This window comes from Chamaea fasciata, unplaced genomic scaffold (genome assembly GCF_029207755.1).
Source record: "Chamaea fasciata isolate MVZ Bird 193981 ecotype frontalis unplaced genomic scaffold, bChaFas1.0.hap1 SCAF_14, whole genome shotgun sequence".
Lineage (NCBI taxonomy): Eukaryota > Metazoa > Chordata > Aves > Passeriformes > Sylviidae > Chamaea > Chamaea fasciata.
In genome coordinates, this window is record NW_027094099.1 from 16,686,505 (window position 1) to 16,711,239 (window position 24,735).

The 24,735-nt window shown below is 43.9% G+C and overlaps 1 protein-coding gene and 1 long non-coding RNA gene across 2 annotated transcripts in view; one reads left to right on the forward strand and one right to left on the reverse strand.

Moving 5' to 3' along the window:
* IGF1R (insulin like growth factor 1 receptor) overlaps positions 1 to 24,735 on the reverse strand; it is a 177,861-nt gene that overhangs the window by 26,208 nt on the left and 126,918 nt on the right. Inside the window, exons 4-11 of the mRNA XM_066196642.1 lie at positions 22,666 to 22,811; positions 20,767 to 20,911; positions 9,435 to 9,649; positions 7,322 to 7,448; positions 5,835 to 6,073; positions 5,178 to 5,345; positions 4,806 to 5,010; positions 362 to 648 (exon numbers count right to left, since the gene is read on the reverse strand). Of these exons, the coding sequence (XP_066052739.1) occupies positions 362 to 648; positions 4,806 to 5,010; positions 5,178 to 5,345; positions 5,835 to 6,073; positions 7,322 to 7,448; positions 9,435 to 9,649; positions 20,767 to 20,911; positions 22,666 to 22,811 (1,532 nt within the window). The remainder of the gene's footprint in view (positions 1 to 361; positions 649 to 4,805; positions 5,011 to 5,177; positions 5,346 to 5,834; positions 6,074 to 7,321; positions 7,449 to 9,434; positions 9,650 to 20,766; positions 20,912 to 22,665; positions 22,812 to 24,735) is intronic.
* On the forward strand, positions 12,356 to 19,128 carry LOC136296777 (uncharacterized). Its single transcript, XR_010722999.1, has 2 exons — positions 12,356 to 12,905; positions 16,833 to 19,128. It is a non-coding gene; the product is annotated as an uncharacterized lncRNA (long non-coding RNA).

The window sequence follows — 24,735 nt, forward strand, 5'->3', positions numbered from 1 at the left end:
AGCGGAGAAACGTTGCCGTGGCTCTATTCAGCACACAGGGAGCTGAGGAACAAAACTTTTCAGCCCACCATGTCTGGGGGTCTCACTTCTATTGCTGGGAAACGGAGCCTCTCCTAATTATCCTGGCAGACAACTTCTCCCTTTCTCCAGCTCCCAAGCACAGACTCGAACACATCACTCAGTACACACAACACACCAGTCAAGGACAGGAAACAAAAAATCTGTGCAGCTCCAATTTATGCTACTGCATGTAACTTTTTTTACTGTACCTCAGTGTAATTCTAACTGGTTTGGGAGAGCTTGTCCCCCCTGAGCTTGATCACTGCCCAGCAAAGGCAGAGCTGGCCCCATGTGAGCATACCTGAGGGCATCGTTCTGGCAAACACGAAGTTGGACGCGCTGCAGCCGAGCGTGTCGGCCTCGTGGTTGCAGCTGTGAATATCGATGCGGTAAAGAGTGAAGGGCTGGAGATGGGAGATCACAGTTCTCTCCTTGCCATCCACCTTGGTCTCAAAGAAGGGATATTCCACCTCGCTCTCCTCCGTGTCAGAGGCGTTGGTGAAGTGGTCGCTCCCGGTCACGTTCCTGTTCCGAGCGGCCAAGGTGGCGTTGGCGATTCGGAACACGTCCCTCCGCTTCCGGTCAGGCCTGAGGAGCAGACACACAGGTACAGAAAAAGGCTCTTTAGAGAAAATCCACTTCTTCTCCAGCTTTGGGAAACCTCTGCCAAACACCCCAGCAAAACAGGCAACATATAATAAAAAAGCTAAATAAAGGGATACTGCAAAACAAGAGGAAAACTTTCTCTAAATCTGAACCTGCCGGGTGTCAGCACATCTCATTTCTCTCTCTTTTGGTCAGGAACCAACCAAAACTCTGAAGCTCACACTGAGCCCCAAGATAAATGTGCAAACTTCTGACCTCACACAATAAACCAACCAGCAATGAACAGCTTCACCGTTACTCAACAAGCATCCTGGATTTGTGTTTCATGACAGCAATGTTGACGCTTAAAATGGAAATCAGATGCTAAAGTTTGAAAAGGTTGGGGGGGGGAATTGTTTTGAAATTTGCTGGATTAGCAAAGGAAGCTGAGCCTACTGAGAGTTAGCTTTGCAGTTGTGATGAAATTAGAATGTATTGCACTGAGAGGAGAAACCTTGGAAGGCAGCTGAAGGCCATGAAGGTTCACCACCACTCGGGTGGTCATCTGTGTATCTCTGCTTCTCTCACCCAAACAAAAGCTCTGCAAAGGAACAATCCTCCTACGTAAGAAAACTCAGCACTAATATTGTGTAGAGGCAGAAGTTCAGTGAGCAGCTTTGCCTTACAGGCATCTGGGGGAAATTTAAGCAGAGTTAAAAAGTTGAGGATTTACAGCCACACCATTGCTCTCTCAAGCCTGGGGAACTGCCGTAGTGGACAGCCCCAAGTGACAGGATGAGGATCAAGATACTCTTAGAACTATGTGGATCAGAAAACCAACACCCTGTGGCCATACACTGCACCTGTCCCTTGGTCCTGCCCCAGATCTGGGGCTGTTCTGCACAGGAGCACCAACTACACAGGGCAGTCTGGCTTCACTGCTCCTGCTCCTTTGTCTCCAAGGGCTGCGGGAATGCTCATGCCTGGAAAGCAACGCCTCAGGAGAGGTAAAGGACAAAGTAAGAAGACTCACACTACAAAACCAATTTTTGGATCCTATCCCTGCAATCACTTCACCAGTGCCCAAGGAACACCTGACCAGTGCAACAGGTACCAAGAGCAGGAGGTCCAACAGATCTACCAGAGAGCAAGTTACAAACCAGGCAAATGAGGCCTCCCTCGAGCACACAACAGGAGGAAAGATGACTCAACAGGAGAACTTAATTCACTGTCAAATATATCATCTAAGTACATGCAGCAACAGAGCAGCATGCTGCAGAGAGAGCCAAGAACAGGCTCACTCAGTTTTGAAACCTTCTGGCAGAGCTGGATGAATTTTTTTCTTTAGGAGTTCACTACAAAAATTTCCAAAATCCCTTTACTACGTCGTGAGTAGTCGTTTTGACACTCTAACCACCATGTAAACCACGTCACAGAAATAAACACAGACAAGAAAGAATTTCCTAAGTTAGCAACAAATTGTTTAAAGCAACACACAAGTGAATATCTTGTCAGTTAAGGCAATTTCATAGAATTTGTGCCTTGTCTACACTGGTATCTATGGAAGTTACTAAAACCTCTTCACCCTGCTTACAATGTCTATTGATTTACTGCTTTAGCTCAGTGGAAAGAATAAACTTCTCATTAGCAAAAAGTTGGATGCCTAGCCCTGAACTGATGAACATTTGCACAGATTCTGTGGTTAAAGCAGTGAAAATAAGTTCATTTTCCATAGATGACAAAAGCATGTGCCAATGCAACAACTCAAAAGGCCTGACTTTATCACTGCTTTTATGGGATGCATGCATCTTCCACTCTTTGGTGGTATCTGTGGGTGGAGGCGAGTATAGCCCTACCTTGTCTTTGGAGAAAAAGATAAAGGAACACAAAACTTGTTGGTGAAAACTACAGTTGTGTCAGGAAAAGAGCTGCAGGACAACCACAAGGCAAACACAATTAAAACATTGTGAGAATTGACATCAGTGCTTTTCAGTCAAGCAGCTTCCTGCATTCATGAAATGCAGAGATAAAGGCAAAAAACAAGCATCCAAGGAAGTAAGGAAAAGTCTAAAGACAAAAACTTGAAAAATCATTTATTCCATTAAGGGAGAGGAAGGAAAAGAAATGCAAGAGAAAAATTAAAAATAACACTATAAAAAAATTAAATCAAGTCAAAAAAGTTTTAAAAACTTGGGTTATTTAACAGCAAAGCTCACTCTTCTTCTACTTTATGGCAATTTTAATGTTACTGCTCAGACTACACACAGAGCCTGTCCGATCCTGCTCATTAGAGAAACAAAAACCTTGAAGAAGGAACTCATTCTCCTCTGGTAGTGAGCATCTCTTCAAGACTAAGCAGAGTCCTGTTTGAAATTCACCATGGCACTAATACACATGGGGTCATCCAGAAGTTGCACAAGAGATTAGATCAACAGACTTCTCAAACAATCTTAAAACCCAGTCAAATACTTTCATGCTATATTACATGCTGCAACTCTTTCATAATAACCTGGAGACAGGTAGAACACTGAAAACAAATACTACTATTGAGGCTTGCATTAACACATTAATTAACTTCTCCCTTGGGAAAGAGAGAAAAATACCTGACATCAAGCAACAAGCTGCTTAGATTTGTCCCATGGAGATGTCTCACCAGCTCATAAACTTTAATTTCCCTGATATACAGTCTCTTAAAAGTTGCTTGGCTATGCAGCTATTGCTGAGCATTGTCCCTTATCTGCCCCTGCTGTTACAAAACACCCTAATGGCAGTAATTTAAGAGAAAAGGACAAGCTTTCAGGAAATTCTCTGTGAACTTATCATTTTATTTGTGACCAAGTTCAAGGTTCTTTGAGTTTTCCTGGAGGGGGGCAGGACTGCCAGAAAATTTGGGAGAAGACAACACATTTTGAATTACAAATGCTTGTTGCAAAGGAGATTTTCCTATTTCTTCAGACTTTCAAGTAGTTTAGACTTGACACATGGCTTTCAACATTCCCTGCTGTGCAATTTCACGAAGTCCAGAATCAGATCTTGCGATTTCCCGTGGCTCAGGATTGACCTGATCACGATCAGACACGGAGGCTGTAACTTCCCTGTACCTGATCTTGGCTGCTGCTTCTCATCATCACTGGGGAAACACTGACCCAAACACAGCTCAGGTAAGATACTTCACACCTCCCAAGGGAGGCAGTATTTAGTTCCTCATTTTTTGGACAAAGCTTAGAAGCCTTGTGAATAACGAAGTCTCAATCCCAACAAGTCAATCCAACGCATCCTTGAATAAAGGTCCAAAGAATCACAATGGAGAATGAGATGAACCAGCATCAATGAGCAGCAATGCCACACTTTAGAGTTCTCAAACCCAGGATTTGACCATGGGCTTCCCCTGCCAGGAGGGAGAGAATGAGACAAGGTGCACCACTGAGATCTAACAACGTATTAAAGACTGTAACACAGCAGCTGTGCACCGTGTACCCTGCCCCAGCATCCAATCACCCAAAGTAACAACAGCTTACCTGAAAGATAAATTGGAAACTCAAGGATCAAAATCACCAATTAATTCAGTAGGATCTACTCTGTGTTGCAGCACAGAATCATTACAATTCCACTTAACACGTAAGCAGGTATTTATCGTGGGAGAGTGGAAATATTTAATATTTCTCTGCAGTGCTGACCCAGGAAACATACTAGGCTTTTGCAATTAGTGCAGTGAGAAAAGAAAATCAGTTTCAATTCTGTGAGGTGACTGTGCCCTTAATTTCAAAGATAAATCTTCAGATTAGGAGCACAAGCACTTAAATGGCTATTTAGAGAAAAATCACATCTGAAACCCTCTGTCTGCCTCATGTTGCTCATCTCTAAAACCCTTACAGACAACGAGCCCCTTAAGTGACTCTTGAGTCTGAAAAGAAACCATCACTGAAATCCTTGATCAATACAGGCAAGAACCCTTACTATGGGCTAGAATTGAAAGAAAGAAATGAAAATTGGCAAATAAGAGAAACTGCAAAGTAAGGCTGTGGATTGTCTCACGTGGGAGGAAAGGTAATGTTTAATGTTTCTGTGTGCTTTCATGTCCAGGAAACCTCAGTTCTAGGAGATGTTAAAAGATGAAATTATCAGCCCTACTTCCAAAAAAGTGTCCCAAAATCCATTACCTGGGGACAAAGATGGAGTTATGAAGGAAGTTCTCAAACACTTTCCGGTACTCTGCTTCCTCCTTCTCTGCTTGCTTTTCTGCCTCTGTCTTGGGACAGGCACAACAAGGTCCTTTTTCTCCCCCACAGCCCTCTGGCTTGGTGGGCTCAGTGGCTTCTTCTGTATCAATGGTCCCATCAGCGTATCTTCGAATTGGGACTTTATCTTGAAAGAAAAGAACAGAGCTGGTTTCTTTCTCTCCAGACCATGGATACAGCAACAATCTGTATTTACCCATCCCCTCTGCTTGCTGTTATTTGGCTCTTGCCAGTGAAGAGCCCTGACAGGCAGAGTCCCAGACATTTCAGCATAAGAGCATTTAGTTCTCCTACCTTTGGAGCAGTAATTGTGTCTGTACAGGTAGCTGTCCTGAGGCTGCTGCTGCCAGCGCACGATGTAGTAGGAGAGGTTCCCATTGGGAAGAGAGGGAGGATTCCATTTCACAATCAGCTGGGATGAGGAGTTGGATGCTGAAATAACATCCAGGGGAATGGATGGCACTAGAGAAGGAAAAAAAAAAGAAAAAAAAAAAAGAGAAAGAAAGAAGAAAGAAAGGTATTTAAATCTAGAGCACTCTACAATGTATTTCCATACAAACTTTTGAGTGAATCCCAATGCATTTCTATACTGCAAGGAAAAACGCCACTTTACTCCAAAGGAAGGATTTTCTACTTATGCCAACAGTTAAGGCTTCAACTGAAACCAAGTCCCAACTCAAAGTTGTACTTAAATTAATCTTTACAATGGAACAAAGCCTGAAATTCTAACTCTAAGAAGCTCCCATAGTTCCTAATGAAAGTAATATCTGAAAAAAACAGAGTTTTAATTCAAATTCAAACACTATTTTCATAATTAGTGAAACTGCTAGCATTTTGCACATCATCTGCACATGAATTTTATTTCTGTATCAACAACAGAATTTGAATAATAACGCACTGATCACACCTGCAGCACTATCAACCTCTCACCCCCAGAGCCGAGCATCTCACCTGCAGCATTGGTTCGAATATATATAATTTCACTTTTTGCTCCATGAATATGATGATTTTCCATCATTGTGAGGGTAACAGCCTTGACATAAATGGCATATTGAGTCCAAGGTTTCAACCCCTGCAGCAGAATTCCAGGATTGTTCTCTTTGTTTGGTGGCAGGTCAACATCAACCATGTTCCAGCTATTGGAGCCACACGCATCTTGCCCGTCGTACTCTGTCACATTTTTGAATGGTCTGAAATATTCAAAGAAAAAAGTAGCACAAATATTTATTTTCTCCCAAAGATTGTCATATACATACAAGAGTGCCTCACTTCAAAGTTGCTCAATGAAACAAATAAAGCTCACTTCCTTTCCACAGCAGAATATACCAGAAAAAAACCCAAATCCTGTATTTCCAAGCAGTACAAAATTCAGAGTTGAGTTTTAGTCATGAGGAATAAAGCAACATTCTCCAAGAAAACACTGTATTTATCTCTTTTTTTTTACTCAAAACAGGCAGTGAAATGCTTCAGACATATTTAAACTTTAAATAAACATATATCAGAATATATGAAGCTAGTCGAACAGAAGCTACTCAAAGCACTTATTGATAGGGGCCAAGCTTTTTACCATAAAGAACCCGAAGCTCAAGACTGGCCTTGACCAGTCTAATGGGCTTTTTACCCTTTTATTTCTACACAATACAAGCACATTTAAATAGTTCTACTTCTCAGAACTTGTAACACTGGTGCAGGAGCATACAAAATTATGTTATTAATATCCGTACACTTGCCAGCTTCATTGTAGAACGTCACAGTGATCTTTTTCAAGAGATGCTGGACATGAACCATTTGTGCTTCCATGTCTCACATCTTTGCTCCATGCAACATTACCAGTATTCCAAACCTCCCTTTCATACCTCCAGACTGCTTGGAGAATTATTTTTGTGTTCATTTGGGTTTTTTCATTATTTTAAATCTGAGCCATTACAAGGATATGCAAAGGCAGAAGCATCTCCCAAGTAATTTGCATTTCTCCAGTAACTACCCCACACCTTCATTTTCAAGAGATACTAATACAGGAAATTACCAAAGCTGGATAGTCTAAATAAACTGAAACCCTGAGCAGACAAGTCATCCAGATGGCAAGGCAAACTCCTGACCTGCTCTCTAGTCAGTACTTCAACTAGAGAGAGAAAATATCTCAGTAAACATGATGACTTGGGAGGAGCTCCAAATCAGACCCCTGAGAAGAGCCAAGCCATCCACTTCTCTCTTTTTTCAAATTTGAAACACCCTGATGGATTTGCAATCCACTTGAAGGACTCACTCAAACCAATCCTGTTTTCAAAGAAGGCTTGTGCTCCACCAAGAAAAGAATCAGAACAAAAGCAGGACTTGAGGATGAAACAGAGAAACTGGATGAGCCAACCCACAGGAGGAACAGAATCACCTGCTCTCCCTTGGACTGCCCTGGTTAATCTCTGATGACATGTACTTACGCCTCTTTGTAGTAAACAGTGAAGCTGATGAGGTCTCTGTAATCTGGAGGGCGATACCTCTCCCACGTCAGTTTAATCCGATTCTTGAGCGTCGTGTTGGAAACAAAATGCAGAATTTTGCTTTCACCTGCAATACAAAAGGACGGGACATGCCAGAGTTGGCATCACATCACCTGTCAGTGTTTTTTGTTTCTTACATATCAGTTTTAGCTAACAAGCCTTTCCAGTAGCACCTACAACACCACAGGAAACCAACATCCTTTGTCTCTGTAGAGCTTCCTCTTTCCTCCTACTACATCTGAGCGCTTAAGGGTAAGCAGTGACCTTGGCAATCAGTTTAAAACATGCTTGAGCCACTTGTTATTAATTTTTTTGAAGCGGATTTTCTTTTAATGCATCATCAGAAAGCTCTTGAAAACTACTTCAGACTCTCCCTGAGCGAGCAGTGGAAGCGCTGTTTATCCACAGGACTGGTCTGGAAGCACTGAATCCATCATCCGGCTCCGAAGCACGCGCGGAGCACTCACCGCCCTCTGTGTGCGCACTCTCCAGGACAACTTTTGACAACTACCATTTGTTTTTCTGGAGACTGAACAACATGGAAAAGACAAAGGAGTTTACATTCCTATTCATCAGCGGCTGGACCAAGAACTCCAAAACCCAGTTCATATACGGCACAACCATTTGATGGCAGCAGCTTCCAGCTACTCTTCTGAACAGACCTGGATGGAAGCCCACAGCTTTGAAATGAATGGCTTCCCACTACCAACTCACTGAGCTTTCCAACCCAAAACAAAATAGCATTTTAAAAACTTAATTCTTGGATGAAGAAATTGTGTTCTGTCAACTGTGAGCTAGTTTCTAATGTTCCATAGAAGCTCTGAAAATAAAGAGGGTTTCACCCTCGTGTACACTGGCACCGTTGGTGCTATCTTTGCAAAGGCAGTTGAGCTTTTGTTGATTCTTCTGCCCTTCTCAGAGTCAGAAAGCTTTCTGTACTAGTTTCTTAAAAAAGCAGGCAGCGGCTGGCACTGGCCTCAGTGGTAGTAAGGCCTGGCTGTGTGTCTGTAACTCCTCCAGGACTGTAAGGCTTTGCTCTATTGAATGTGCAAAGAATGGAGGGTGCTTACAACAAGGATCTGGGCCATCTGCGTGTCTGCATCGTGCCCAAAGAGATATTCAGCAGACTACGTGTCCTAGTTTTGTAAGCACCATCCACAACAAGGGGACCTGACTTATACACAAGACCCATTTTAGTTTACTCAGCTCCAAAAACACCACAAACTGACCAAGGGAAAAAAGGCATTGTCAGTTTTAAGGGTCTGAGGTGAAACCTGTACGCATTCTTAATTCCTAGAAGAGAGATTGCTTTTAAACGTGCTGTTACACCTGGAGACCCAATGTGCAGACTACCAAAGCCAAGAGAGGACTTTCCAGTAACTCTGACCATTGCAGAATCCAAAATTAAATGCAGATACGCTCAGGTTTAGGAATACTGCAGAACATTAAAAAGTGTTCTCAGTTCAAAAGCAAGTAATTTGAAAATGAAGCAGAGCAAACTAAGTTTGAAACAAGCATTTGTAGCAACCAGGCACAATATTTGGCAGAAGCTGAAATGAAGCTGAATGTAACAGATAGAGGTTTTTTTGGTGTCTATGGAATTGTTATTCAGCAGGTTGCTTAGTATCAAGAAAGAGTAAGTATCAGAGAGAGGAAAACACCTATAATGATGCAGAGCTATAAAGGAGACTGAGAAATTGCTCCTTGTTGGACACACCAAACTACTGGATTTCATTTCTCATTTCCCAGGTACGCTCCTATTGTTATCTGCTGCTGCTGTCATAAAACAGGGCATTTGGGAAGAAGTCATCTTCTACAAGTGGGTTTTACAGATGAGATAAGGATTGTGTAACCCCATCATTTTCCACTCATGCAAAGGTACCTTCACAGCTACAGTTTAAAGCCTGAACAAGCAGAAGGGCTGAAAGCCTCCTGCAAATACTAAAGTCGAAATACTGCAATGGTCAGCAACATGTCAGCATGTTGGGTTTGTTCTTGTGACACCCTCCTGTGCAGTTGGCATTGAGATTTTTTTTTTTGTTTGTTTACTTACAAGAGGCTCTCTCCCCATTGTTCCTTGGATTTATATCTCCTTTACTCTGTCGTCCCTTGGTTCCTGAAACTTCCTCCATACGGTAAATCTCAGAAACACACAGTTTAGGATTAAATGCAAAGTACATCTTCCCCTCACTGATTGTCAAGTTATGATGGTTCCAGTCCCACAGCTGCTGAAGATTGTGGTTGTCAAGTACGTAGAAGGAATAATTCCTAGAAGGAAGTTTTTGAAGAAAAAATATTTGTTTTAATTCACAGCCCATTCCAACGAAGAATACCTTAATATAAGAAAACTTTGAAACGCTGTTTGTTCCCTCTCACTTTAAACTGGCATTCAGCAAAGGGCTGTCTTCCCTCCCATGGAGCAAGTTAACCCTGAGCGTTTAGGGGGCAGGGAAATGAGTGTGACACAGGACTCCAAAGGTGACACCACACCATCTAAACCCCACTCCAACATGTGTTTTAAGAGTTGTACAGGAGCTGCTATGAGGAACATATAAATTCATGTCCTCTGAACAGCAGGTCTCTACACTGGATTTTCCATTTGGTGGCAAATGGGAAGCAGTAACCTTAGATACTTTATGGAAGGAAAAGCCTTCTGGAGTTCTGACAGTAAAACACAGTTGTTAATACAGCTCTTGCTTATGTTTACAGAAGCAGCTCTAAGAGTTTGCATAGTGAGGTTTCCTTGCCTCTCTGTTCTACCTCTTGGCCCAATAAAGATTTCCTACATTGTGCCAAGTGCAGTTGCACCTGTACATCGAAACCCAACAGCAAATAGTTGTACTGACTGCACAGGATCCACACTTCAGAGCACAGAACTAAACACGGGCAGCTGTGCTGGGCCCACTCCCTAAGCCCAGCCCTGGAATAACATGCACATCCTTTATTTCCACAGATACTGTATACAAAGTTGTATGCAAAAGACCTATTAAATATTATGAAAGCCCTATTAAATATTATGAAGAAATTCCTGGTACTACTCAGTTGGGCTGAATTGGAAAAAACCCACATGTGCAACAGAAGCAAGATTGTAGGCTCTACATCAGCTGCAAGACAACACCTGCAAGGACACTTTGGGATAAGCAAGGACAGAAATTCAACACTAGGAAATGAGATCAAGGTCTGTGCAGCTGATGAACCTAAAGCAAGCTAACCCACCACGGCAGCATTTATTTCAGTCTGGTGGGAAGTTCTCCCATCATTAACTACAGCAATACAAAAACCACTATTAACACAAGGAGGCCCATCTTACACTGCTAAGCCCTTGTCAATAGAGCTACACTGGGCTGTCTACAAACCCTTCTGACTACAGAGTTTCTGCAGGGAAATGTGGCAAACAAAGCACAGGGCTCATAAAAAGCTGCCATATTATTCATTTATGGTTTTCCATCAATTATTCCATTTAAAATATAGTGTTAATTCCTCCCTCACCCAAACTGAAACAAAAACTGTGTTCTGGCTCCAGTCTGCACAGATTTGCCATTTCTTGTACTGCAGAGTGTGTTTTCAGAATAACGTTAAAGACGAGTTGTCCCTCCTGTTTCCACCTGTCCTCTAATTACCCAGGACTTGATTTCTAATGAAGCTGATATACCTGGTACCACTTCACACAGATGCTGAGGAGAATGTGCTCAGTTAATAAGGGAGCAGAGACCTGTTTGTGCTTTAAATGCATTTTGCCAGGAGAGAACAAGGATGTTGAACTGCCTGTGGGATCTGACAGACATCACCAAATCTTGTGTGGATTTGAAAGTACTGCACCTCACTAAAGTTCAATGTTTTCTTGTCTTTTTGAAAAGCTAAACTTATGAGCTTCTGAAGCCTCCACACAAACCCAGGCTCACACCTCAGCTTACAAACTCCCCAAGTCGCTTTTTCAAACTTCACTCACACACAGGCAAGCTGAGAAACGCCCCCAAAATCAGGACTGAGCTGAGGAGCATCCCCATGGGAGCCTGCACCGCAGCCAGGTGTCACCACAGGTCTGGAGGGTGTCATTCATTCCCCACCCACCCTCAGCACAGGGTGCCCGCTCTGCTGGATCGCTGTGGTTAGATCAGGTATGCTGCCCTCCTGAAGACTGTCTGAATTCACCACACCCTGACAATAATGATCCCAGGAAAACAAGCCGTAAATTCCTCAGTGAGGAACCACACAACAGCTAGAGATGCTGTTCACACCTTCCAACAGGCCTGACAGCTGATGCCTCTGCCTGAAAATGGTGTAGAACAGGGAGGAGGTTGTTTTGATTTTATAGGCTGTCCCCCAGTTTGCTGCAGAGGTTGAAACACAACATCAGAGCAGGTCAGTGCCACAGCTGAAACTCCTCCTCAGTCCCCATCTCCTCACTTGCTCCTGAAGGCCACAAACTGCTCATTTATCAGCACCCGACCTGGGATACTCTGGGATGTGCTGCGTACACACCATCCATGCACACAGCAGTGAACACACGGACCCCAGGAGAGGATGGAGGGGCCTGGCAGAGTCAGACGGGGGAACAAAACCCTGCAACAGACACCGAGGCTCCTCTGGCTGCACATCTCCATCTCACTTTCCCTGTTTGCGAGGAGAAATTATTTTCTTGCTGTGGGAGCATGTTCACTATACACATCGTTTTCAAAAGAGGCAATGAAAATTCTAAAGACAAAGTAGATTCCCTCTAAACTTTCCACTTTCCATGATAACCAAGGCAAGCAACAACAAATGAATAAGGAACAAAGAACACCTGAAGTGCTGTTTTGTCAGTCCGGTTCAAGGAATAAAAGGACAGTGGCTGTGGGGTCAGTCGTGTAATGAACAACAATCATAATGGGCATTAAGTGACCCTCCTCTCACCCCTCAAGGCACTGCAGGCACAAACAGCTCTTGATCCAGCAGCCCACTGCTTTCCAGGTTAAGATCCCATTCCCTGTGTGGAGAGTGTGATGGATAACTGGCTAGCTGCAAAAGGTCACGCAGACATGAGAGAGTTTTGCTGAGCACACAGGAACTCTCATGTAAACCAGCAAGGCAGTAAGCTTCTATGTCCTTGAGCACAGCTGCTATACGATAACAAGACCGATAACAAGACATTGTAGCTGAAAGATAAGAGGGAGAAGCCTGGCTAAACTAAAACTTACTCAAACAATGTAACCACAAAGGAATGTAGAAAGAGGCGTAGCTGACTTTTAGTCTGAGCACCAATCCTGAGCTTAACTTTTGCAATATGTATGAGCTGATTATAGAAGATATAAATGTGTGTATGCTACCTGAAATAAACGAGATTTGCTGACCATGATAGCATGAGGCTCTTCTCCTGCGGCTCCGGTTAACCCAACATTTGGCGCCCGAACGGGCTTCTCCCCTACCCTCTTTAGAGCTGCATTGGGGTCGGGTCCTTTGGACAGCGTATTTACGCCCGGAGTAGTCACATCTGTGCGCCCTGCCGCTACGCGCTGCCGACGCCTGGGGGTTTGCAACGGTACCAGTGAGTATGGAAAGGCAAGCAGCGTATGATCTCTTTACCGCTTTTCTTAGAAAGCGGGGATTTAAGGGGCTTGACTTAGATAAGGAGCTCCCCCCTCTTTTGAGCCATGCTACATCTTATGGCTCTTTTGCTAACCCCCATACTGTTCATGAATTAGCCGAATGGCGCAGGTATGGGGATAAGCTTTGGGAATTAGTGTTAGATGATGATAAGCTAGCGAAAAAGATGAGCAAGTTGTGGAAAACTGTGCATAATGAATTGCTTATGTGTCAGGCAGAGAAGAAAGCAGTTGATAATGCTCGTGAAATGCACACTAGGAATAGGGCTTATGAGGATGACCCTTCCGCTCCAAACCCTCCGGTCTTTGCAACCGTTGACCTCCCGTCATCTGACTCTGTAGAGCCGGCCAGTACACCCACCGTTCAGCCCTCGCCACAGCCCTCTGCTCCACTAATGCCTTCACCCCCCACCCCCATGAATGCAGAGGCTAGGAATGCCCCTCCCTGTCCTGTTGCCACGGAGCCGTTCCCCAGAGCCTTATCAGACCTCGCGGAGGCTATGGCACGAGAAAGACGGGAGGTATGGGCGGCACTGGCAAATCAAGGCTGGCGGGAGGGAGATACGGATCTGGCCGCGGCAGCTCAGGAGCAGATGTCGTCCCCCCTCGCCCTCCCAGTTATCTTTCACAATAACCCGCAGGGAGGGCAACGGGCGGAGGTTACTAATTTAGACTGGAAACTTTTGTCACAACTACGATCTACCGTAGCGAGCTATGGGGTCACAAGCGAACCCGCTAAACAAATGTTAGAATTCCTTTTTAATATGAATCTCCTGTTGCCCGCAGATGTTAGAGGTCTTTCTCGTTTAATTTATACCCCACATCAAAGGTTACTGTTTGAAGCCCGATGGAGGGAAGAGGCGGCTGCAAGTGCCGCACTCCCTCGTCCCCAAGGAGACCCCTTACTCGGCATTACCATTGACGAGCTTATGGGTCAAAGACCGCTTCATAGAGTAGAGGCTCAAGCTACCCTAGGTCCTGATAAATTGAGAGAGGCCATGGCGGTAGCTAAAAGAGCTATGGAGAAAATTAGAGATCCAGGAGGTGTTCCTCTTTATATGAGGATAAAACAGAGGAGAGAGGAGCCTCTTGGCCCCTTTGTGGACAAAATCATTGATGCTTTAAGTAAAGCAGGCATTGCTGAGCACATGCAAGATGCCCTAGTTAAACAATGTATCTTGCAGAATGGGAATGCTAATACTCGTTCCCTCATAGCTTCAGCCCCTGAGAATTGGAATGTTCAAGATTTGTTAGATAAAGCGGCAGCCATGCCTTCCGGCACTCAAGTATTTGTGGTAGAAGCGCTGCAAAAGATAGGTGAGGAGTTACAACAGCAGGCTCAGGCTTTTAGAGAACAAGCAGTATCAGCTCAGACTCAGGTTTTAGCTGCCCTCGCACCCCTCCAAGCGGCGACAGCGCGTCAAAGCCCCAATACCGGTGGGAGGATGAAGTGTTTTCGCTGCGGAAAGCCGGGACACATCCGCCGCGAATGTAGCGCCACGGGCGTATGGTGCGGCAAGTGCCGATCCAATACCCACAACAGCACCGCTTGCCGATCTGGATCGGGAAACTCCAAGACCAGCGCGAAACTGGGCCGCGCCGAGACACAAATAGTTCCAGCCACACCATCGATAGGCAACTCTTGCCAGCAACCTCCGGCAGCCTCAGATTGGACCTGGCAGCAGCAGTAAATGTTACCCTATATAACAGCAGTCCACATGTGATTTCTACCAGAATTTTTAGACCTATTCTCATTAATGGACAACCCACAGGAGGACTCATTTTAGGTCGATCGTCTGAGTCTGTTTTGGGCCTACTGGTAGAACCTGGAGTTATCGACGCTGATGCTGAAGGAGAGATTTTTGTCATAACTCATACACCTTTCCCGCCGGTGAACATTCCAAAAGGCCAACGGATCGCCCAGTTCATACCTCTACCGCAATTAACTATGAGCATACCACCACGATCTGATGAGCCGCGCGGAACAAAATGCCTTGGCTCCTCAGGAGGTATCACTCTTCCTGTCATAGACTTATCTACAAGGCCCAAAAGGACCATCCAGGCTCCACCGTCCACTTTGCATAAAGCACAAAAACTATTGAGAGACCTTCAATAGCTTAAGCCTGTAGTTGGCATTCCTAACACCCTTCTAGAAGCGTTGCGCCCCCTCTTAAAAGGCACGGACCCCTGTGCTCCAGTTGTACTTTCTGCAGATCAAATCAGTGCACTTCAAAGTATTTTGTAGTGTGTTGCCAATGGCTTTGTCACCAGATACGATCCATCCCTTTCTGTTTCACTGACTATTTGGAATAACAAAGATCACCTTCTAGGAGCCATTACGCAGAAAAAGAAAACGGGGGAGAGACCAGGAAATATGGAAGACTTGGGGGTCCTGGAATGGATTAGCCCTCCCTTACAGCAAAGAAAAACAATTACACAAAAAATTGAAAAACTTGCCTTGCTAATTATGAAAGGCCGATTACGCACAATAGAGCTAAGTAGCAAGGAACCTAGTGTGATACATCTACCTATGGAAAAAGCGTCCCTAGACTAGTTTCTGCTTAACTCCGCAGAATTGGCAGAGGCATTACTACAAGCACCGAGTTTTGTTACAACAGGCCCTCTTAAACCGAAATTATTGCACTAGCTAGGAGAATGGCAATTAATTACTAAACCTTTGAGAAAAGACCAACCTATTCCACACGCAATTACAGTTTTTACTGATGCAGAAAAGCGCTCTCGCCGAGCAGCAGCTACTTGGAACAAAGCAAGCCAGTGGCATCATCATGTGATTCCAGCAAGCCCACAGGACAATCTCCAGACGTTAGAATTATTGGCAGTTATATGAGCTTTTCAAACCTTCCAAGAACCTGTTAATGTAGTTTCTGACTCACTTTATGTAGTGGGAGTTGTCTCCAAAATTGAAGACGCAAGTCTCAAAGAAGTTAACAACCCCCGACTGAGTGAACTTTTCATGCAACTTCAGCGCACACTACAGGCTCGAGAATGTCCCTACGCTATTATCCATGTCAGAAGTCATAAATGGGAAGAAGGCTTAGCTGAAGGAAACGCCAGAGCAGACCAACTAGTTGCCCTGAGACAACAAATTATCTTGCCCCGTACCCTACAAGCAAGAGAGAGCCACAATATATTCCACCAGAATGCTAAAAGACTGGCACGAGAATTTCAAATTTCTATCAATGATGCTAGAGCTATTGTCAAAACATGTCCTATTTGCAGTCACCATAATGGGAGAATAGGCTTAAGAATAGGGGTTAACCCGAAAAGACTCTCTCCCAATGAGCTTTGGCAAATAAATGTTACCCACGTTCCAGCCTTTGGACGGCTTAAATATGTGCATGTGACAATTGATACATACAATCACTATATTTGGGCTACAGCACAATCGGGAGAACAAGCTAAACATGTTGAGAAACATCTCAATAGCTGTATTGCAGTTATAGGTGTGCCCCAGAATATAAAGACAGACAATAGTTCAGCCTACTGTAGCCAGCGTATTTGCAAGTTTATACAGTTCTAGAATATTAAACACACGAGAGGTATCCCACACGTTTCCACAGGCCAAGCTGTAGTAGAAAGAGCCAACGAAACATTAAAGCGTTATCTGGTTAAATTTTCAAACATTAAGAGCCCAGCCGAAAAACTATTGAGATGCTTGTTTGTGTTAAATCATTTGTGCCTTTTTGGAGACAGAGATGTTCCCCCCGTCGTTACCCATTTTCAGGCAGAACCTGCCCCTGTTCCACCCATTTTTGTTAAGTACAGAGACCCAAAGACAAGAACATGGCAGAGTCCTTCACAAGTACTTTACTGAGGCCGAAGATATGTCTGTGTCTCATCCCCCACAGGTCCAGCCTAGATCCCTGCAAGATAGACGCGTGCTGTGATGACCAATGAGCAGTCCCGACAAAAAGAAGAGCTAACGTCTGCAGAGGACACTCCAGCCGCCGCTGTTACGGATTGAAGAAGCCACAGGGCTAACTGAGACTCAATTTGTATATAACTCTATAGAAAACGTAAAATTTACTGTCCTCCCAGCCTTGAATAGTTGCTTACGCTATTTGCCTAGATGTTACTTATTTTGTAGTCAAGCTTATCATTGTGCATGGGTGAAACTGTTGTGTAGTAAATGTGGAAGAATTTATTGAGTTTCGCAAAACGTACTAGGAAGAAGAATTTGGTGTCTCGCGTGCTCTTTTAATTAGCGAAAGGCCTCCCCTCAAGGAGCATTGGTTGATTTGACAAGACAGCCTTTTACAACTGCAGTACAAAGAATAGAAAATAAAGACAATTTAGAACTTAAGTGGGTAGCCTAGAGAGTACAACACGCAATAGACCGTATTGTAGCTGATAGCCGCTCTGTTATTCTTGCCACAGAGTGTGGAAAAAATGTTCACATCCCAACGACGTGGCAAGTTCCCCCTCATCAATAAGATCATATGTGTCGTCGGTTTGCTCAGCGGGCTGAGCGCCGTCGTAAATACCACAACAAACAAAATTCCTAACTTAGCAAGTAAATTCCCTAGACAAAACGTGTAGATTACTTTGGCAGGTAGACTTAATCGCACTGATTTTTGTGTATCATTAGCCCAGCCGAATTCACCTTTTCATACTTGTTTGATTAGAGTGCCACTGAACAACTCTAATATGAATTTCCTTTTTCAAGGAAAAAAGAGTTTTAATAACTTTAACACCAAAGTAAGAAGATGCAAACGTTATAATGCGTCAGACAGCTTTAGAACAAGAATAAGGCACTGTATGAAAAACTATGATACTTAGGATGATCGGTTGCCTTATGGTGGCAAGCCTGATGAACTAGAAATTCTGGGTACTTTACACGCTAAAAGCTGTGTTTACATTAATAGTAGCGGATGTAATGAAGGCAATGGAGCCTGGTGCAATGTTACACTAACTACAAATGTTATGCCAGCTGATGACTTTTAGAAAAATCACTCCAACTGGTGTAATGACTTAAGTCGAAACCAGTCAGACCCAGCCCCAGGCACCACCATTCCGCGTAAACTCCCTCCTGGAATTTTTTTAATTTGTGGCAATCGTGCCTTTAGTGGAATCCCACAAAGGCCAGTAGGAGGACCATGTACTATAGGAAGATTGACTATTGCCTTACCTGACAGAGAGTCTTTACGGCTAGCGAGCATGAATCTTACCCAGAATGTCAGCCAAGTGACAGTCCGTCGAAGCAAACGGTCAGTCTTTGATTCTAACTGTGATGACAATGTAAAGTTATTTAGCAGAGCGGAGCAAGTCGCGGCCTCATTGTTTTTACCAAGTCTTGCTGCTGGACATGCCCTTTTTGAGCTAGAAAAGCTTACATGTTAGGTTGGCAAACAAGCCAATGCAACGTCAGATATTTTATCTGCATTAGCCACTGATTTAGATACTGTTAGACATGCTACTTTGCAAAACAGAGCAGCGATTGATTTTTTGCTATTAGCCCATGGTCATGGATGTGAAGATTTTGAAAGAATGTATTGTATGAACCTTGCAAACAACTCAGAGTCTCTTCATGCTAAAATTCAACATTTGCGAAATCAGGTGAAGCTTTTGAGCAAAGATAACACCTTTTTTGGCCTTGATTTAGACAGATGGGGCATTACAGGCTAGTTAAAACATTTGATACAAGTAGTGCTTGTGATTTTGCTTGTAATTGTTGTTTTGCTTTTAGTTTTGCCTTGTGTGTTGCAATGTTTGCAGCGTATGGTATTGTCAATGTTTGATAATTTTAAGATGACAATGATAGCAGTAAAAGAAAACGGGGGAAGTGTGGAGAGTGTGATGGATAACTGGCTAGCTGCAAAAGGTCACGCAGACATGAGAGAGTTTTGCTGAGCACACAGGAACTCTCATGTAAACCAGCAAGGCAGTAAGCTTCTATGTCCTTGAGCACAGCTGCTATACGATAACAAGACCGATAACAAGACATTGTAGCTGAAAGATAAGAGGGAGAAGCCTGGCTAAACTAAAACTTACTCAAACAATGTAACCACAAAGGAATGTAGAAAGAGGCGTAGCTGACTTTTAGTCTGAGCACCAATCCTGAGCTTAACTTTTGCAATATGTATGAGCTGATTATAGAAGATATAAATGTGTGTATGCTACCTGAAATAAACGAGATTTGCTGACCATGATAGCATGAGGCTCTTCTCCTGCGGCTCCGGTTAACCCAACATCCCTGTTGTTCACAGTTCTGCCCAAGTAATTGTTCAGGCTCAGTCCTTCCTTGTCAGGTGCCTACTTCCACCTAAGTATTTTTGGACACGTTATTTAGGCTGTGGTAATGCCTAAATTATGCCAGGCGTTTTCCAAGCAAAGAGACTGCCCCTGCCCCTTAGTATGTAACTGCAGTCATTTCCTAACACTGGGGAATTTTAGCACACGCAGCTCTTTACTATAGATCTGTTTTACCTCCCCACTCAGGCCTGTTTTCTTCTTCAAAGCTGCACCAGTTTACTTCTCTATTTGGGAATCTGACTGATAACCTCCTGTTTCCCCTCGGTTCAGCTCTGTTTGCTGACAGGCAACGTACCATACACATAATTACTACCTGAGCACAAAGCTAAACTCAGGTTCAAAGAGGTGGAGGGAGAGAGAGGAGAGAAGCAAAGCCAGGTCGATAACTGGAGTGTCTGTGAGGGCACAGAGCAGCCGAGCGAGCCCGAGCTGGGCACTGACAATCCCACGGGATTTGCAGTTGGAAACAAACGTCTCCACAGAGCCAGTGCTCCTCCTGAGCACACAGCATGCTCTGAAGGGCGGCAGGGAGAGCTGCCCTTGCACTCATTGTCAGATGCTGGAATTTTAAGAATTTAAAGCTGACCAAAGACTAGCCTGAGAGAAAGAGGGAGGCTGTGAAGAATCCCTGGTGCTTTAACTTTATACAGTCAGGGCAGATGTCAGACATAAGCAGCCTCTCCAATGACCCTCACGCTACCTTTTACTCTACTATTTCCCCCAAGTCTTCATTTAATAGTTCTGTCATTATGGAGGGGACTGATTTCTTCCACAGAGCACTGGTTTAAACTTGGGATGGCTACTTGATGTGGGATGAGAAAGAAGAGCAAGAGTTTGCTGACAGACCCTCACCACTCCTCACCATCACACACTCTGCAGGGATAAAAACTTTTGCCCTGACAAACTTTTACCATCACAGGAAAACAGGAGTTATGTACAGCAATAAATATCACATGGTGAGTAATTATAGAAGCAATATAATCCACAGCAAACATTTCAAGGGATCAACTTTTCCTGACCAGTCTTCTGCATGCTCAGTAGATAATCCATGTAGTAATGCTAACATTTCAGGGAGTTGCAAATAATTGCAACTTGCACTGTGGTTCACTTCCAGTTGCACTCCCTGGCCGGTAAAATTCTTATTTCCTTTCAGCTGACTTCTCCATAAAACTCTTCTAAAACTCAACAGTAAAGAACTACAAAGAAATCCAATTGTTTCTGAAGATGCTCTTTTCTCAAAAAGAGCAAACAAAACCACTTTATTGATGTAAAGAATCTACCTAGAAAAACCTAAAGTGAAAAGGTACAGCAAAGGCACCATAAAGTACTTGTAATATACTCAATTTAACATGCTCATTTAGACAGTAATGCAAATGAGCAATGCTGTGCAGAGGTGTTCACGAGGAGAAAAACGCTGCATATTAGTGCAAGAGGGGATTCTATAAATGACAGTGAATGGTTTTTAGGAGACTTATTCTCCACAGCTTTCTATTAAAGTGAAATTGCATCCACAAATATCTGAACACTTACCCATCCACCTGTTCCTCTCCCAGAATGTACCGCAGGTTCTTCAGGAAAGACAGGGAGACCAAAGCATGGGAATGACGAATCTTCACATACCCCGTTACTGTCTCAATCAGACCCATAAAATTCTCCAGTTCTGAGGCAATGTTATCTACAGTGAGGAAAAGACAATCATTATCGTAACAGAATTCACAGCTTTGACTAATGTTCTGCTTCGTGCAGTATTAGCTCAGTAAAAGAAAATGTTTGTACTTGTTGCTCTTGAAAATGAGAGACACTGGTTTTCCTCCCCCAGAACAGTTGCCTGTGCAGCCAGATGGCTGAAGGGCAAAATAAAGACACAGAGTAACAGTGGGAAACCAGTCTTGCTTTTCCATACTGGAACACCTGATCTTTCCATGGGCATTGCCCTCTGAAGCCCGCACTAACTGATGAGCCAGCACTCTGGCAGGGATGAAAAGACCCTTGTGTAAATGTACACACCATGGGATGGAATTGCTCTTTGGGTATGGAGCAAAGCTCTGGAAAACAGAGAATGAGACTGAAAATGGAGAGGAGAGGGTATGTTCCTGGTCTGCTCTGGGCCACAGAGCACTGCTTTCCATGACCTGAAAAGCTACAAAACTGAACTAGCTGATGAAACAGCAAAGATAAAACCATCAGGAAGTCCTCCTGCCATGGAGCACGTTCCAGACAGCTCACTAAAGCTGACTTTCTATTAGAAATTATTAAAATGACTGCAGAGGAAGCTCCACCCTTCAGAACTACCTCCTCTCTATGAACTGTCCCTGCCCAGGGCTGCAGCACACTATCCTTCATCAGCTCAAGCTTTGCTGTCCTTATGTCCAGCAACCCCTGGCCCAATCCCATTGCCTGGTGTCACCACCTTGCCAAGTTACACCACAGCTCCAAGGAGAAGTTTTTAAGGACTTGAGAGAAGCTGCTTTGGGGTGTGTTTGCTGCCATAAACACACCGAAGTCCTAACAGATGGCTGGGAAGACCAAAAACCAAATACCAATGGTTGGTTCCCATACCAAATAATCAGATGCTCTTTGGCACTCTAAAATAACACTCGAATAAAATTAAAACACTCCCACACACTTGCCCCAGGTAACTGGAACATCTCCCATAAGGGAAGACTGTACCTGTAGCAGTGGGACCACAAATTAAAGAATCCACATGCTGTTGTAACTAAACCCTGAAACTTTCATTCTGCATGAGGTAAGGAATCAAACGGATCCCAATCTTTCAGCCTTATTCATGAAACCGAAAGGGACCTTCCACAGGGACATACAAGTCCAATAAAAACTTACAGCAATTTTTACTCTGCATTTAAGAGCTCATCAACTGTCAACACCTCCCTGGCTGATGAATCACTGCTCTGACAAATTTAATCCAGCGCTTGTTCAAGACATGTGACAGAGGTGGCCAGCTCACTAATGCTGACCATCCAGCAGCACAGTGTTAGGCTTTATAAGAGCTCTCAGCACTCTGGATTCCATGTTCTAGCAAAACACCACACCTTGCCTTAAAAAGTGAGGATCCGCAGTCTTACAGTGCCATGTGACAAGTTATTTACCTACCCAGATTTTCAACTTTTCCACCTTCTTGGGCCTTTATGACTCCTCTGGGGCCACTGCTTGTCTAACTGCCTAATCCTGGTTCCTTGTCCTGCCAAAAAACCTAACAAAAATACCAGCTTTCCCTGGGAGCTGAATACCTATTCCACCCGCGAGGGGCAGGACGGTGCTGCAGTGGGCCAAATCAAACAGGAGCACTGCTCTGGGCCTGGAAAGCAAACAGCTTGCTGAGTTTTTAATGTTCTTATCATTACGCTGACAACAGAAGGAAAAATGTGCAAAGCAGACTTATCAGGGGTTCAGAAAGAGAGGGTGATCACTTACTTCCACGCCGGATGTTGATCAGCAGATTTCCCTTGAGAATTGTGCATCCCTGCAACATTTGTGCTGACGTGACTGAGTCAATGGTCTTCGTTTTCCCATCCTCACAAATTTTGGGGCAAGGCCCCTCACAAGGGCTGCAGAACATGCTGTGGGGAAAGAGGGGAAAATTATTGTCAATTATTTTATTGACAATAAACAGTGATGTGCGACTCTTGAGTTTACAGAACTTTACAGAGCAGAATTTTGGAAGACATTTCCCTCTAAAGCTTAGGCAAATCCTCCAGGCCAGAATGAAAGCTGCCATGCTTGCTCAGGATGCACTTGCCTGCTGCACTCCAGAGCAGCTGGAGCACTGTACCTCCTACAGTGACTGAATGCACCCATACCCACAGTCTGCCAGCTTCTGGAAGGTTCTGTGGTCCTTCCAAAGGCACTTCAGGTAAAACCCAGTGCCCTTGCAAATGTGCATTTACTCTGACTGAATTGTTCCCAGGAACCCCTCCCCTCCCATTTATGAAGGCAGCCTCAGAGTACAGGGAGGTTTTGTGCTAATCCAGGCCCAACCTCACAAAATAGGCCAGCCAAGAACTGGGAAAATACTGTTCACATTCTTATAAAGTTGTCTGTGTCCATGTCCATAAACCAACATTTAAAGCTCAGCACTAGGGAATTCCATGCTCCTGGCCATTTAACTCAGAAATCTGACAACTGGCCATACAGTCAGAAGGGATGTGGAGAAAGTGAGCAGTCAATTAGTCACTACTTCTTACATCTTAAGAGGCATTAAAACAGCCAGTTTAAGGAAACAGAAGATTGTGTCTTGATGCAAGGACAACTAATTGGCAACAGAAATTGGGAAAAGGAAGGCCAGAAGTCTAAGCAGGTTCAAAATGGGTGATACAGATGGAAACATCAAGAAAGACACAGCCGCAAAGTCAGAGAAACCAGACTGCCAGAAGTTGGGAGGCAACACTGAAACACAGGCTCATTTCTGCTTCTTATACTCACAGGCACTCAGAAGCATTTTTAGCAGCCAAGCTCAAGCAATAAGAACTGAGGGCAGACCAGCCTTTGGCTGCAGGAGCTTTTTAAAGGCTCCATATTATATTCTCTACATATTCATCTCAAAGTCGGACACTTCACGTGTGCACAACACAGGCCCTCTGATCACTCTTCCTGGTAAATGTCTTTCCTGATTCAAGGTAATTTTTATTTTCCAATTTTTTCTAGAATTTTACTCAGTTACTTACTTGGTTTACATGATTACTTACTCCACCTAATATCACTTTAGAAAGGAAAGCTAAAAACGAAAAAACCCCAAACCCAGCTCCAAAGACAAAGGCTTCTGCTGACAACACTGATGGACGGGGCCTACTATTTATTTTTTTATAAAGAAAGTGAACCCACTTTCCTCTGAGGCCTAAAGAAACATGTAAATTGATAACAGTTTTCCATGCATAAACCATACCAGAAAGAAGCTCCTTTTCTAAGTAGTAAGCTCCTATTTCAAAATCCTGCTCTATAACATGCCACAAACCACTAAAAGCTGCAGACACAAGAAAAAGGCTTCAACTAAATGTACAAAGAATGCTGGAAATGCTTTCCATTTGCAACTATTTGTTAACAGCACCTCTGGGGAACAGAACATTCACTAGCCTTGAGTTACAGCTCCTTTCAATCTCTGCAGAGAGCACAACACCGAGATAAGGCGGGATGGCTGCGCACTCCAGCGTAAGCAGCTCAAACAGCTGCTACTACAAGCTCCAGGAGATAACAAAAGCTGCATTTCTCAGGTGAATATCTGGATTTGGGCAAAGGCTGTGTTAAGTTGCTTGTATCCAAATGCCAACTGGAGACTGCCTGGAATGGATGGATGACACGCACGCAGGGGCACACAACTGCTTCATCACCACAATCACCTTTCCAGAAGACACAGCAGCCTACAAAGATCCTTTTAACATAACACTGAAGCACTACAAATTTTAGCACATTGACTATCCTTTACTGAAAGTCCATCACTTCCAAAGGACAGCAGGCAATGAAGGCTGCTTGCTTAACCCACTGGAAATT